Source organism: Carassius carassius, chromosome 20, assembly GCF_963082965.1.
Source record: "Carassius carassius chromosome 20, fCarCar2.1, whole genome shotgun sequence".
In the NCBI taxonomy this organism is placed as follows: Eukaryota; Metazoa; Chordata; class Actinopteri; order Cypriniformes; family Cyprinidae; genus Carassius; species Carassius carassius.
Genome location: NC_081774.1, coordinates 9853087 through 9869245, shown reverse-complemented (window position 1 = coordinate 9869245; position 16159 = coordinate 9853087). Strand labels below are relative to the sequence as shown.

At 37.9% G+C, this 16159-nt stretch overlaps 2 protein-coding genes across 5 annotated transcripts; one reads left to right on the top strand and one right to left on the bottom strand.

The window, feature by feature from the left end:
• Positions 1-1002: 1002 nt before the first annotated feature.
• On the top strand, positions 1003-8069 carry LOC132096262 (zinc finger protein 30 homolog). The gene is made up of 4 exons (XM_059501519.1): positions 1003-1400; positions 5306-5460; positions 6426-6507; positions 6736-8069. Exons 1-4 carry the CDS (start codon positions 1127-1129, stop codon positions 7596-7598), a joined length of 1374 nt encoding a protein of 457 aa, XP_059357502.1. The 5' UTR covers positions 1003-1126; the 3' UTR covers positions 7599-8069.
• Positions 8070-9269: 1200 nt separating this feature from the next.
• LOC132096261 (TOX high mobility group box family member 4-A-like) lies at positions 9270-15838 on the bottom strand. 4 transcript variants are annotated; one of them, XM_059501515.1, is made up of 10 exons: positions 15349-15838; positions 15126-15250; positions 14904-14987; positions 12831-13136; positions 12461-12715; positions 12041-12376; positions 11489-11569; positions 10691-11407; positions 9975-10126; positions 9270-9893 (listed from the first exon to the last, which is right to left on the bottom strand). In XM_059501515.1, the coding sequence occupies exons 2-10, from the start codon at positions 15228-15230 to the stop codon at positions 9836-9838; spliced, it is 2094 nt and encodes a 697-aa protein (XP_059357498.1). In that variant the 5' UTR covers positions 15231-15250; positions 15349-15838; the 3' UTR covers positions 9270-9835. The 4 variants fall into 4 exon arrangements, with proteins under 4 accessions (XP_059357498.1, XP_059357499.1, XP_059357497.1 ...); XM_059501516.1 differs by having other exon boundaries at positions 15540-15838; XM_059501514.1 differs by having other exon boundaries at positions 15126-15838.
• Between the last annotated feature and the right edge of the window lie 321 nt (positions 15839-16159).

Sequence of the window (16159 nt, the reverse complement as noted above, 5' to 3'; positions counted from 1 at the left end):
TTACACATTCAGAACATGGCAGTGGATTTATTTACTATTTTACTATAATGTCATGCAGAGGATACAGATATTCATAATAGTCCTAGCAAATGATACTTTTGAAACAAAAGATTTCTTGCCTAGAAGTTATATCTCTTGTGGTCACAAGGGTTTACTATCTCACATAGATATCACAACAGTGTCTCTGTGATGTGGTTGTGTGATTTCTTATTTTTTCCTCATTATTCTGACTTTATTTGCTTCATTCCAAATGTGGCACTTTCCTTAAATTGGGTACAACAAATTATTTATTGATATTTATTTATTAATTCATTACTTTTTTCAACAAATGGTCAGCAAAGGAAGTCAACTTTAGGAGGTCAACCCGTTTTTTATGATAGCTGTATTTTGTATTCATTTTCTAAAGAGTTGCAGTGTTTACTGCATAAATTTGGCATGAAATGAAAACACCCTATTTTCTAAATGATCGTGTTATAGATTTTATAAACTTTTTTTTTTAATTTTTTAATTTTTTATTATTTTGTGATGTGTAATCAAAATGTTATAACTGGATCTTCTTGGACTACTCCAATCATGTAGTTCGCTTAAACTCCGCCTTTCGTTAACCCCGCCTTGCTTTCATCTGCCATTTTTGCAATGCCCACATCTAAAAATCTAATTAAAAACCGATTAATTTCTAATATTTATTTATTTTATGATTTGTATGTAGGGTGTTCTTTTTTTTTTTTTTTTTTACAAACATCAATGTAAAAATAGAATAAAAATATGCAATTAAAAATATTTTTTGAAGTTTATAACTAAGTAAAGTATTTAAATTAAAAAGTATGTCAGCAGTGCAAGTATGCAGTACAAAACAATACGACGGTTTGGACGACATTTCTGTAAAGATACGTACTTTAAACAATGGATACCAAATGACAGACACCAATACATGACAACATTCCAACATTCCAGATGTATGATTTGGCGCCACCACTGTGTACGTGCATACGTCATTGTGGAATGCCATCAGACACGCCCATTACTTCCATTTTAGCCATGTGGCTATGACCACAAACGACTGCACAACCGACCCGTTTGTTTATGCTTTGTAACTAATATTGTGCATGTTCAGACCGCGAGCAAAATGTCCGAGTCCGTGTCCAGGTTTCAAGCCGAGGTGGCAGCCGTTATGGAGGTGTTACTGAAGGTGGCCGTCGTGGAGATAACGAAAGTTTTCGAAGGACGAGCATTGGATTGCCATGGCTGCACGGTCGAGAGAGAAGCTCGGATCAAGGAAAATCTAGTGTGTGTCCCTGACATCAGGGCTCATATGGAAAGTGCATTGACTAATCTTTCTGACAAGATGGTTTGTAGCGTCGGTGTGCAAGTAGGAGAGACACTGCTGTCCCACCACCAGGGTATGTTTCTTGGCGTAAACAACAGCCACTTCTTTAGCTGTGCATGTAGCTTGGTTTTACTTCCACATTTATTGAATTCAACAGGAGTGGACCGGAAGTAGGGTCTATCGTATGTGGCAAGCCATAGAATTATATATTCCTTAAAATTTCTATTTTATTCCACTTTTAATTTATTTTTTTATTATAGTAGCTGGTATAGTTTATTTTTATTAGTTACCGTTTATTAGATGGAACTTTAATCTTTTTGATATTAGTCCCAATTCCAGTGATATTTAGTTTCAGTTTATTTGGCTAGAAAACCTAATACCTAGCACTTCATTGCTTGTACTCTTTAGACCAAATATTAGACCTACTGAACTGATATTTTAAGTTACATTTCTGCAAAGTGGTATGCTAAATGTTAGTGCAACCCTGCAGTGAAGAGAGTATATGTGTATTGATTTGTTATAGTGTGTTCATTCAAGCCAAACCTATCTCTCCTGCGGTTTTCCTATCTGTATCTCTTAAATTAGTGATATCTATATATTAGGACTATATGTGATTTGCTGATTCATGTTGTACTCTAAACTGAATGACATGAGTAAATGACTGAAACTAAATGAATAGATAAAAGTCACTGTTGGAATAAGTACTACTGTCAAATAGTTACTTATTGAAACTGAAAATGCATTATTCAGTATTGCATTGCTTGAAAATAACAGTTAACATAAAATAAGTACTGGTTAGTTTTAAGGTTAAAATGGTTTGCCAGATTTTTTTTAAGTAGTTGCAACAGTCTGTTGACTGATTTTACGAGGTTAAAGTCCATCTTTGCAGCAGTTTATATTGTGCAGACCATTGCTTAGTTTTCATGCAAAAATAGTCATTTATGCATGTAACCTTTTATTCACTTGCCCATGTGAAATGATTTTTGAAAGGACAACATGCTCTTAAAACTCTAAATAATGTGCTTTAAGAAAGCCATCAGCACTGTAATTGACATAGACCAGGTTTCTCATGTTTCTGAATTGTACATGAATTGTGTCATGGCCAAAAGTTTTGAGAATTACATAAATATTAGTTTTCAAAAAGTTTAATTTAGTTTAGTGCTGCTAAACTGCTTTTAGATATTTGCTTCAGTTGTTTCTGTGATGTACTGAAATAATTACAAGCACTTCATACGTTTCAAAGGCTTTTATCGACAATTACATGACATTTTTGCAAAGAGTCAGTATTTGCAGAGTTGGCCCTTCTTTTTCAGGACCTCTTCAATTCGACTGGGCATGCTCTCAATCAACTTCTGGGCCAAATCCTGACTGATAGCAACCCATTCCTTTTTTTTTTTAATAATCACTTCTTGGAGTTTGTCAGAATTAGTGGGTTTTTGTTTGTCCACCCACCTCTTGAGGATTGACCACATGTTCTCAATGGGATTAAGATCTGGGGAGTTTCCAGGCCATGGACCCAAAATTTCAACATTCTGGCCCCTGAGCCACTTAGTTATCACTTTTGCCTTATGGCACGGTGCTCCATCGTGCTGGAAAATGCATTGTTCTTCACCAAACTGTTGTTGGATTGTTGGAAGAAGTTGCTGTTGGAGGGTGTTTTGGTACCATTCTTTATTCATGGCTGTGTTTTTGGGCAGAATTGTGAGTGAGCCCACTCCCTTGGATGAGAAGCAACCCCACACATGAATGGTGTCAGGATGCTTTACTGTCGGCATGACACAGGACTGATGGTAGCGCTCACCCTTTCTTCTCCGGACAAGCCTTTTTCCAGATGCCCCAAACAATCGGAAAGGGGCTTCATCGGAGAATATGACTTTGCCCCAGTCCTCAGCAGTCCATTCACTATACTTTCTGCAGAAGATCAATCTGTCCCTGATGTTTTTTTTGGAGAGAAGTGGCTACTTTGCTGCCCTTCTTGACACCAGGCCATCTTCCAAAAGTCTTCACCTCACTGTGCGTGCAGATGCGCTCACACCTGCCTGCTGCCATTCCTGAGCAAGCTCTGCACTAGGGCTGCAACTAACGACTATTTTAATAGTCGACTAGTCACCGACTATTGAAACGATTAGTCGACTAATCAAATAATTATACATTTTTTCTAAAATTTAGCATGAGATTGCTTTAATTCTGTGGAAAATGATAGTAAACACAAGAAAGAAGGGGGTACTTCAATGAAAAATTCATATTTTATTGAACTTTGCTGCTGATAGGCCGATTCATACTAAAAGTAAATAAAAATGCCCTGTCTAAAACCAATTAGGCACAGCGCTCGGTCAGTATAGACATAAATGCATAAATAAAGAAACTCTATCATTTTTATAAAGGACAGGCACATTTGTTTTATAAGAAAAAATAAATTAAAATCAAGTAAACATTTTCTTCCTGTAAATCAGGGGCAGGCACATTAGCAGCAATAAAACAGTAAACAAAAATATTAAGTGCCTTTTGTGAGATACATTCAGTGGTCAATCTGTTGCAAAAGAACTTTACAACTCGTCTCAACATTATGAAATCTAACGGTTTTAAAATAAGCTTTCAGAGTCGTCTGAATTTAAGTTGTAAACATGGACTGTGTAATACTACCTGGACACAAACCTGTCATGGTGGACAGACCAAGTTTAAAATCAACATGAGGCTCAGGCTATGTCGTTCAGTTTATTCATATTAAGGAAAGTCAGCATATCCACATGGTCTCGTGTGAGACTTGCGCTCTTCTGGGAGCAGATATTATCCTATCATAACAAATAATATATCAATGGAAAGATTATGTATTCAGCTTTCAGATGATGTATAAATCTCAATTTTAAAAAAATTACACATAAGAATGGTTTTGTGATCCAGGGTCACAAATGTACAATGTACATCCAAAACAAAACGTATTGGCTTCCATGTTATTTAAATCTGACCGAGGCGAGTCAAACTCCGGTTTCATTCAACTGTCCGACGTGCTTTCTCTTTAAATGTTCATGCATCACCGAGGTGCTGCCGTGATACGCAAGGACTGCTTTGCAAACCATGCAGGTAATCTTTTTTTTTTTTCGCCGTATCCAGGCTAAAATGCTCACAAACTTTAGATGTTTTGGTACGCGCAGCTGTTGCGTTGGACGCCGCCATTTCTGTATGTTATCGCTCAGCAGAGAAGCTAATGCGCATGTGCGACTCTCGGCAGAGATTGTAATGAAGAGAGATGCCTCACTCGGTCGGAAAAAAACATGTCTGGCGACAACTATTTCTATTATCGATTTTTGTCGACAACGTCGACGAATCGTTGCAGCCCTACTCTGCACTGATGGCACTCCGATCCCGCAGCTGAATCCTCTTTAGGAGACGATCCTGACGCTTGCTGGACTTTCTTGGACGCCTTGAAGCCTTCTTTACAAGAATTTAACCTCTTTCCTTGAAGTTCTTGATGATCCTATAAATTGTTGATTTAGGTGCAATCTTAGTAGCCACAATATCCTTGCCTGTGAAGCCATTTTTATGCAACGCAATGATGGCTGCACACGTTTCTTTGCAGGTCACCATGGTTAACAATGGAAGAACAATGATTTCAAGCATCACCCTCCTTTTAACATGTCAAGTCTGCCATTCTAACCCAATCAGCCTGACATAATGATCTCCAGCCTTGTGCTCGTCACATGAGTTAACAAGACGATTACTGAAATGATCTCAGCAGGTCCTTTAATGACAGCAATGAAATGCAGTGGAAAGGTTTTTTTGGGATTAAGTTCATTTTCATGGCAAAGAAGGACTATGCAATTCATCTGATCACTCTTCATAACATTCTGGAGTATATGCAAATTGCTATTATAAAAACTTAAGCAGCAACTTTTCCAATTTCCAATATTTATGTAATTCTCAAAACTTTTGGCCACGACTGTAACATTGTATTCTTTCCCATCCCCAAACCCCATTCAGATCAGTGCACGCCCACTGAGAGAGACAAGATTTTTCTGCAGGAATCCAGAGGAGAGGAGGGGCTTTCTCCCTCTGAAAATCTCTGCAAGGAGTCTCCAGAAGCTGTGGATTTGCAATGCATGGTTGACCTTCCATGTGCTATCTTCAAAGAAACTGTAGGTGGCACTGATTTTTTTTTAAAGTTTTTTTTTTTTACGTTATCTTATCAGGTTTAAATGAAATGTTTAACTTTGATTGAATAATATTCATTACACATTTTAGATTTCAAACCTGAAATTTAAATTTCAATTATCAATGAATTTTGGACTTTAAATGACAGGACTTTAAAGTTGACTCAAAGCACTTTTTAGGTGTAAGATGAGTCTCAGTCCAAACATTCACAATTGTTATTATTATTGCTATTATTATTGTAGCTAATTCTAAAAATGAAGACAGAAACATTACTGGTATAAATGACATGGGTGCTGTAAAATACGTTTTTATTTTATAATAATTAAAAAAAATTGTTTTAAACTTCAATTTTCAGGACTAATATCTGTCTTAAATTCTTCAATTTAAAACATTCAAACCATGAGGTTATTTACTATTTTAAATTCTCATGCTTTTATTTTGGCAAAATACTGGTGACATGCTTTAAACTTCTCTCTATAAAAATGTTGGAAATTACGTTGGGAATGTGTAAATTAAGTAAACCTAGCACACTTTGCATTTCCAAATGTACATTAAACTCATTAAGTTCACTGCATTTAATTTGAACTGAGACTCTGAAAACACTTGATTACGGTTTATCTGTGACTAACTCTGAAACAAACAGCGCGTAAGACCATACAGTTATATAATTGTCAAAGACTTTAATTTAAGTTACGTAAAAGCTATATTGTGATTATTTTGCAATCCCATTTATTTTATGTTTTATATTGAATGTAATTTATTAAAAGCTTTTCATAATCTCACGAACCTCCTGCAATTCCCTTACAAAACCATGGAATTGAGTAAAAATGGATTAATCTAATGTAAATGCAAAAGGAAAAATATTACAATTTGTTGTAGTATGTTAACTTTGTAACTTCTTTTTCTTTTGCCTCACTGACCAAGTCACATGTATTGTATACTGTTTTAGGGGATTGGTAGAGAAGACAGCTTAATTCATGAAGTCCCATGGACAGATGATTTAAAGACACCAGAGACAATTGAGGAAAATGGTATGAGGAAACCAGACATGCGTGATTCATAATCATTTATATTTAAGTGTTTTACTGTAAAAACCTAACCAACTATACTGAACTACATGAGTTAAATGCATAAATTGTAGTTTTTCTTTCTAATTTATCTGGAAAAAAAGCCTTTGCCCCTGTCATTTAATGCTTTATTTAAAAAAATTGTAAAGAATAAATACATTTTTGTGAGACCCTCCTTTTTTTGCTTTTTAGGTCTTCAGGGACTTGAGGAATCCTCTTCACACTCTGTAGTCGATCCAGAGTCTCATCCGTTCAGCTCTGTTTTCGGTAGCATTCCCAGTGCAGACCTTTCCACTGACACTATGAGCCAGTGGGACCTCAGCCTTATGGAAGTCAGTTCTTTGCCATCTGTTGGAAAGTCACCTCCCACAGAACCTCCGCATTCCAGCAAAACCTCAGCAGAGGCCACTGAACTCAGCCAGGCATCATGCAGCAGTGCTGCGAATGCCCAGAAGGTGCGTTTCCAGCTAAGCCAAACGCCGTTCGATTGCAAACTGTTACGGCCTTGCTCTGTGCAGCTTGTGAATCTCCTGATGCTGTCAAGTGTGCAAAGGCCAAACGGTTTCAACAGAAAATGCTTCTCTACACCCAAAGACCTGCGAACCCATCAGCGTGTTCATACGGGACGTCGGCTGTGCTGCTTTAAAGAGTGCGGGAATGGCATTTGGCGCCTACAGGGTGTTCTCACACACGGACATGCTTATGCCTGCAAGATCTGCGGCAAGAAGTTCAAACGCAAGAAGATCCTGAAGCGGCACGAGCGATTTCATACAGGCGAAAAGCCATATTCGTGCAGGAGGTGTAAAAAGACATTTGCCCTGAGGAAGAGCTTGCGAAGACACGAGCGCTTCCACACTGGAGAGAGACCTCACGTCTGCCCACACTGCAGGAAAGGCTTCCGTCTCAAAAACAATTTGAAGGCTCATCTGCGCTTTCACACGGGTGAAAAGCCCTTCATGTGCAATCAATGCTCGAAGGGTTTTAGGATCCACAAGAACCTTGAGAAACACAGGCACACTCACGCGCCACCAGTTAGCTTTCGTACTATCCAATAGCCGACAAACGTTTTGTGACTTAAACCAAAGGCCATATTTCTACCTCACATCAGAACCACTGTATCCAGCCAGTAAATATAGCACGCAATGGCAGTAAGAACGTCAGGGCAACTCATTTTGTGTTCACTTTTTCTCTGTTATGTTGCAGATGTTTCTAGGCAGTTTTCTTCTATTGTAATCTTTGCCCACGACCACATCTGTAGTAATCCTATACCACCTTTTTATTCTTCATTAGGATCTTGGCCCTAGGTGTGAAGTGTGGCACATACAGGGCATTAGAGGGCGCAGTCATGCAGTCCAATGCAAGTATGACTGATTCTTGCTTGATGTAAATATTAAAATCGTAGTTCTAGGATGGTTTTAAACACTTTATTTTTCAAAGAATGAGTTTTTCTTCTGTCATAACTCTTTTAACAACCTAAACCTTTTAACTTGCTTGTCTGGACCCATTCAAGTGGGTTAATGTGAGGATTCACAGGGCTTTAAATGACCTTGTAATCATTTTTGAAGAGATTTTTAAAACTTCACTTTCTTAGCACGCTTTGTTCACTTTAAGCTGATTTTTAAAAAAGCTAAAAGAAAAAAAAAATGCTTGAACAATACTGCTTCCATTTTTCTTTTTTGTCTTTTAAATGTACTTTTTTGCATTTAATGTGATATCTTTGTTTGGACCAAGCAAACATTTTTCTCTAAATCGTAAATTGACGTTTTTCTTTTTTTTTTTTTTTTATCTATAAACTTGAATTTCTTTCTTTTGTTTTTTGTTTTTGTTTTTTCTTTCAGATATGCTTTGTCAATCACTTGTTTTTAGTTTGATATAAAACAAATATGTTGTAACTTAGATTTGTGAGTTTGTAGCCAACAAATGAAATGGTTTCACTATATTTTGTTTTTCCATTACTCATAGCCATTGACAAACATATATAGTATCGTTTTGAATAAACAATAACCTTGTCTTTGTTTACTGGGCTGATATATATATATTATTTCTTTTATGTTTGAAAGGAGCAACCAAATATAATTTCTTCCTATTGAGTAATGCAACTTCACTCAGTTACGAGACCAGTATGTACAGTGATCTCAATTGAGAAATTTTACTGTGGGAAAAATTGTTTCCGAAGTGATCGAACACTCAAATACAAATACTTTTTCAGCCATCATTCAACGTAACCTTGCGCTTAATTTTTAGATGAGGGTTCCTAAACGGGTTCGTGAAGAATATTGATAAAATGCTATTAAGTAATTTATAAATATACAATTTATTTAAAATAATCAAAATAAAACACACAAAGAAAATATTTTGTTACATTTTGTTTAATGGTCATGTAACCATTAACTGACGAGAGAACCATGGCTATATGAATATTTAATTATTAAAATATAAAAGTTTGTGAATAGTGTCATATTTAACACAAAAAAAGTTTGGTAAAAAAAGCACTTTCTTGTTTATATTTTTCTCAGATTAAAAAAAAATTATAATTCTACTAGATTGGCTTCTATACAATTTTTTAAATCAGAATATATGTTTTGAATAATCATCAGTAGACAAAGACACTTTTTATAGTGTACTATAAACACTTTATTTCAAAGTTGTCAGTTAGCAGTGAGTTCAAAATCTTAAACCATTTCGGCTGTCTTTTATTAATACTTGAATAATTAATGTAAAAAATCGGCAAAACCCCATAACTAAGGCAAAAAAATTTAACATGAGAGCACCTCTGAACACTGATCTAAGATACTGTCTGTACAACATGAGAAAATTGCATTAAACAAAAAAGAAATAGAATTTCTGAATGATTGTATTACTTGAGATTCACTAACACTCAAATTTTTCATCATAATCAAAACTACTATATTTTAAAAAGTATACAAAGGTTTTGTGTCCCACTTTCACATAAATCACTACAATCACACATAAAAAATAAATCACGACCAAAACTGAGTAGAAAAAATATGGCCCAAATAAAGTACTACAATCACATAGGTCCTTTTTTGACAATTTCAATTTGGGAAAACAAACAAGTTGGGGTTTAAAGTATATTCACTACTACCTCCAAAAGTTGAAACAAAGACATTTTCAACATTTTTTTTCCCACTCTTCACTGCTTTTTTTCATGCCCAAGCTATTTACAACAAGAACACTACACCTTCACTCAGAAATCCAGTAAAATTCTGTTGTGTTCACATAAAAAGACTCATCCAGGCAAGTTAAGACCCAGAAACAGGAGGATTCTAATTTATTTGACGGTGGCTGAGTTCTGGCTCTTGATTGAACACCAAGCCATGAAGATATCCCTATTGTTAAGAGAGTAAAAAGTGAAATTAGTATTGCAATCTGGCCATAAAAAAAAACATTAAACAAGCACATGCACAAACCTGCAGTGTGTTGCCACACATTCATTGCTGCAATACTCTTTATCCCAGTCTCGACTCTCCACGGCAGGGTTTGTACATCCAGCACGGACACAGAGATTTGTAGAAGGAGCTGAAGAGGAGGCCTCAGGAGCAACACTTACCTCCATCTCCATCTGAAAAAGAAGGGATAAAACATCTTTGAAGAACATAACTTGTGTTTGATCTTTTTATCTTTTCGTTAATGGCTGTTACTAATAAGTTCAATTACAGTAGCTCTTAATAGTAAAAAAATAGTCATCCAAAAATAACTCATTTGCTTTTGACTTCCAATGTATTTTTGGTTCATACAATAAAAGCTTGTATGAAGTGGGAACTGAAACTCTTCAGTGATAATAGTACATATTTTAAAAAACAAAGTCATACAGTGGTGTGATACAGGGGTCATACAGGGGTAACTTCCTGAATCCTGACTAAGTACCATAGTGTTAAGCATCGTTGAAGAAACTAACCAACTCAGGTCTGTTTCCTGAGACGGTTGTAAATTGTTTGTTTAAACCATGCACAGGTGGTGGAACCACATAAGTTTGCAACGCTATATGCAAATGTTCATTTGAAATATGGTTTCAGGAAACACAGAAACCATAGTTGGGTAACAACAGTTTCAGAAAAAGCTTTGAAACAACATGACAATTTTCAATTTTAAGTGGACTATCCCTTTAATTAAGGGAAAAACAAACCTCTTCGGGTTCCTCCGTCACAGCCTCATCTGTTCCAGTGACCAACTCCTCTTTGGGCTCTTCAACTTGCACCTCAACAGGGGCAGGATGTACTGAGGCTGAGATGGTGGTTGAGGCAATAACAGGATTAGCACTTGTAGCTGTAGTAACAATAATCGGTGTGGAGAGGTTGGAGTGTAAAGAAGCGGGCACGATCTTTATCTGAAGAGGTGGAGGTGGTGTAGCCGTGACAGCCACGGACCCTCCTGCCCCTCCACGGGGCTTGGCCTGAAGTGGAGGCGGGGCTTGTGTTTGTACCATCTGCTGCAGACGTGGCGGCGGTGGGGTGCCCTGCATCTGCTGCAGAGGTGGAGGCTGACGTCCGGCAGCAGCCGGCTGCACGGCTCTCAACGCCGCCGGAATCACCGTCACCATGGACGTGGGGATCTGGTGGATCTGAGAAACTCCCTGCAGCATCTGTTTTGAGATGATGATTTTTGTGACAGTGGGGGTTGGGGGCTGGCTGATGGCTAGTGGTAGAGAGCCCGTGCGGGAACGGGTAGTGACTTGAGGTCCATCGAGGATGATATTGGAGGCACAGATGTTGGTGATAGTGTTCTGCTCAGGAATGGGCGTCAGCCGTGGACGGACAGGGGCAGCAGGAGCAGGAGTGACAGGTGCAGGACAGGGGACAGAGGGAGGAGTAGAAGGAGCGCTTTCCTCTACCTCAGTAGATGACTGATGAGAAACAAAGAAAAGAAAGAAATAAGACTCGAAACCAAAAACCCACAGAGGACAGACAAGAAAAAATTCACTCACTTTTGAGAGTTGATTTGCTCTGTAGGTTGCCAGCGCTTTCAGATACTCTTTCTTGGCTGCCTCCGTTTTCCTTTTGTAAACCTGAAATATTCATGAAAAACTCTAAATTACTCAAAATTGGGAATCCAAATACAATTCCCTCTTTTAAAACTTCTGAATAACAAATATTTGGAAAAGGACAATGCTATTCCATTGTTTTTTTTCTTGCAGTGTTTACACAATTTTTAATGACTTTGGAGTCTAATAAGACTTAACTGCATTTCAGTAATTGTCCTGAAGTATAAATTAGTCGATGGTGTCGAATCAGTTTATCTGACCAATGGATGAAAGTCTAAGACTTATTTAAAATAGACAACTTTTGTAGTATTATAAATGTAGTTAATGCCCCTTTTAATAAATATAATACATCCTAGATGAAAAAAATAAAATAAAAATCCTTGATAAAAACATTAATTTCTTAACACACACAAAAGAATACTGGCCCCACTTGAGTGGTAGTGTAGATGATTTTAAATAGACTGCATTTTTTGCCATTGAATAACTATACTCTACCTGTTTTTGCTCCTCTCCAAGGCTGTCCCACATGGACGCCACTATCTTTGACACCTCACCGAATGTGGCATTGGGGTTCTGGCCTTTAATGGCTGCCTGGGTGTCTCTAAAGAACAGAGCATAGGCTGACACTGGCTTCTGTGGTTCATTAGGATCTTTCTTCTTTTTTCCTTTTTTGCCTCCAAGTGTTGTGCCCGTGTCTGCTGCGGTCAGAGGCACCATGGCCGGCTTACCACCCACCCTCCTCACCACAGATGGAGGAGCAGAGGAGAGCTGGGCAGAACCTGTCAAGTTGGGCATGAGAGAGGCTGAGGATGGGTCCACCAGCATAGTTTTCTAAAACACAAATGAGGAGAGATTACTAGATGGAACAAAGAAAGAAAATGTGCCACCAATCAAGCCCATAACTGAAAGACTCACTTGTCTGAAATCCTCCATGTCTTCATCCTGCAATGAGCCAGCTGGGGATGGTGTGGTTGACAACAGTTGGTCAGGAGACTTTGACACACTGGCTGCACCACTAAGGCTGAGCCCTAACTGAGCACTTAGATCTGAATGGTCTATGGTGGTGAGCTGGCTGTGTCCTAAGAGACTGTGGTTCATGTCGTTTATTGGAACATCAATAGTCATGGAAGAGGAACTGTTGAAATGGGAGCCAACTGAATGCCCAAGATCCTTAAAAGAAGGTAAAGTCTACACGTTATTCCAGATTGGCAGCAATGCAAATGCCCATACTTACACCCTAAAATAATGAACATAAATAATCACTGATAGAAAAAGAAAAGCTTACCACACCCAGAGTTGAGCTCAGTAGTGTACTCCCCCCCGGCTGGTTAATCACACCCATACTCAGGTGCTCTATGCCCTGAGATGATGGATTCATGAAAGCAGAAGCAAAAGAGGGATCATTCCCCACCACCACTGGATTCCTGGCAAGACTATTTCCAACTCCGGAAGCACTTGAGGTCTCAGCCTGTTTAGCCAGCTCTCCAAAATGGGCTTCCACATCCTCAATGGTGAGCGCAGAATCTGGATCCAAGGAGATCGGTGGGATTTCAAACTCTTCATCACCCAGACAGGGTGTATGGAATGTTTTCTACAATAAAAAGAAAAAAAAAAAATATATATATATATATAAATGGTGTATAATTCCCGAAACAATACATAGATAAATATACAAATGTATAAAATCTATATTCTTTAAAAAAATAATAATAATCTGATTATAACTATACATATACAGATGCTGGTCATATAATTAGAATATCATCAAAAATTTGATTTCACTAATTCCATTCAAAAAGTGAAACTTGTATATTATATTCATTCATTACACAGACTGATATATTTCAAATGTTTATTTCTTTTAATTTTGATGATTATAACTGACAACTAAGGAAAACCCAAATTCAGTATGTCAGAAAATTTGAATATTACTTAAGACCAATACAAAGAAGGGATTTTTAGAAATCTTGGCCAAATGAAAAGTATGAACATGAAAAGTATGAGCATGTACAGCACTCAATACTTAGTTGGGGATCCTTTTGCCTGAATTACTGCAGCAATGCGGCGTGGCATGGATTCGATCATGTCTGTGGCACTGCTCAGGTGTTATGAGAGCCCAGGTTGCTCTGATAGTGGCCTTCAGCTCTTTGGAATTGTTGGGACTGGCATATCGCATCAGATCAGATTATTATCGAAAATCAGATTTTCTATGGGGTTAAGGTAAGGTGAGTTTGCTGACCAATTAAGAACAGGGATACCATGGTCCTTAAAGCAGGTACTGGAAGCTTTGGCACTGTGTGCAGGTGCCAAGTCCTGTTAAAAAATAAAATCTGCATCTCCATAAAGTTGATCATCAGCAGGAAGCATGAAGTGCTCTAATACTTTCTGGTATACGGTTGCGTTGACCTTGGACCTCAGAAAACACAGTTGACCAACACCAGCAGATGACATGGCACCCCAAACCATCACTGACTGTGGAAACTTTACACTGGACCTCAAACAACGTGGATTGTGTGCCTCTCCTCTCCTCCTCCAGACTCTGGGACCCTGATTTCCAAAGGAAATGCAAAATTTACTTTCATCAGAGAACATAACTTTGGACCACTCAGCAGCAGTCCAGTCCTTTTTGAAGTGAGACGCTTCTGGTGCTCTCTGTTGTTCAAGAGTGGCTTGACACAAGGAATGCGACAGCTGAAACTCATGTCTTAAATACGTCTGTGCGAATACTCCAGCTGCAGTCCACTCTTTGTGAATCTCCCCCAAATTTTTGAATGGGTTTTGTTTCACAATCCTCTCCAGGGTACGGTTATCCCTATTGCTTGTACACTTTTTTTCTACCACATCTTTTCCTTCCCTTCGCCTCTCTATTAATGTGCTTGGACACAGAGCTCTGTGAACAGCCTCTTTTGCAATGACCTTTTGTGTCTTGCCCTCCTTGTGCAAGGTGTCAATGGTCGTCTTTTGGACAACTGTCAAGTCAGCAGTCTTCCCCATGATTGTGTAGCCTACAGAACTAGACTGAGAGACAATTTAAAGGCCTTTGCAGGTGTTTTGAGTTAATTAGCGGATTAGAGTGTGGCACCAGGTGTCTTTAATATTGAACCTTTTCACAATATTCTAATTTTGTGAGATAATGAATTTGGGATTTTCCATAGTTGTCAGTTATAAACATCAAAATTAAAAGAAATAAACATTTGAAATATATCAGTCTGTCTGTAACAAATGAATATAATATACAAGTTTCACTTTTTGAATGGAATTAGTGAAATCAACTTTTTGATGATATTCTTATGACCAGCACATGTATAGAGAGAGACAGAGAGAGTTCAGAATATATTATAGAATTTAGAACGGTTACTTGAGGTTTGTGTAGCACTACCTCAGATGACCAATGATGACCAGGTCCACTGATGGTCAGGTATGAATCATTGCCACCTGCGAACTAAAAAAGAATAGGTTAAAATGTGTATTAACTGCGTGCACACGGGTGGATTAAAGATACACTAAATCACTGCAATAATAAACAATGTATAGTTCATTAAACTTAAGATATTTTCCTACACAAAGGTGCCAGGTTTACCTTGTTCACGGGATCATATCCATTGTAAGACGAGTTGTCCATGAACTCGGACTCGACATGTTGACCAGTCCCGTCAGAGAGATCAGAGTAAAAATTCAAATCCATGAGGATAATACGAAGATCTCCTGACAGCAGAGGACCGGCTGAGCTTGTAACAACCCAAGAGCAACAAATAACAAAAAATCAACAGACCAAGTCATCTAAGAAAAAAAATGCTATTCACCAAAGGTAAAGAACCAAGAAAGGCAGCACCATGTTCTCGGTATTGTCCAGAATGTGCTATGTGTTGCTCGATTAAATAATGCCAATAAACCTCACCAGGCAATCCAACACGCAGCGCAAGTATAACTAGATTTGTTTTATAGGTATATAGAACACCGTTAATCAAGAGTGTTAAGTTAGATAAAGGCTAACCAATTCAGCCAGCCAGCAGCAGCTAACGTTAACTGGCTAAATGGTGCTAGTTCACAGATGTGCTACTGTTAAACCCAACATGAGGTTTCATTCATATCACAGGCCTCGCGGAGAAAGACGTCTGCTATTTCCTATGCGTAATACCCATCGTCTTATTAAACAGCACTATAAACTATATATTATTAATACATATTCATATTTAATAAACAAAGTCTGATTTAGAGTAGCACTAGCAGACAGTTGCTGAAAGTGCTAAAAATGGACCGATTCGATCGGTACTCTGCTACGTTTGTCTGTTTGCATTCACAAATCCGATTAATCGCACTCCGATCAGGCCAAAAATAAAAAAATATAATGTAGCTAAAATGTTGCTTACAACTGGAAAAACCATAGATGTATTATTTTTCGTCATTATGTATTTATAATTCAATAGCCATCACAAACTATTTTTTATGCTGCTGCTACAATGTCACATGGCAGCCGTTACTTTTATCAGCCATGGTTACGGTGCACCAATCACGGTCGTTTATGATTACTGGAGAAGGACTATGGCCCTGTCCCAAATGGCACACTCCGGACTTGTGGACTTCCTCAGAGTCCACACTTCGGTGACGTCATGT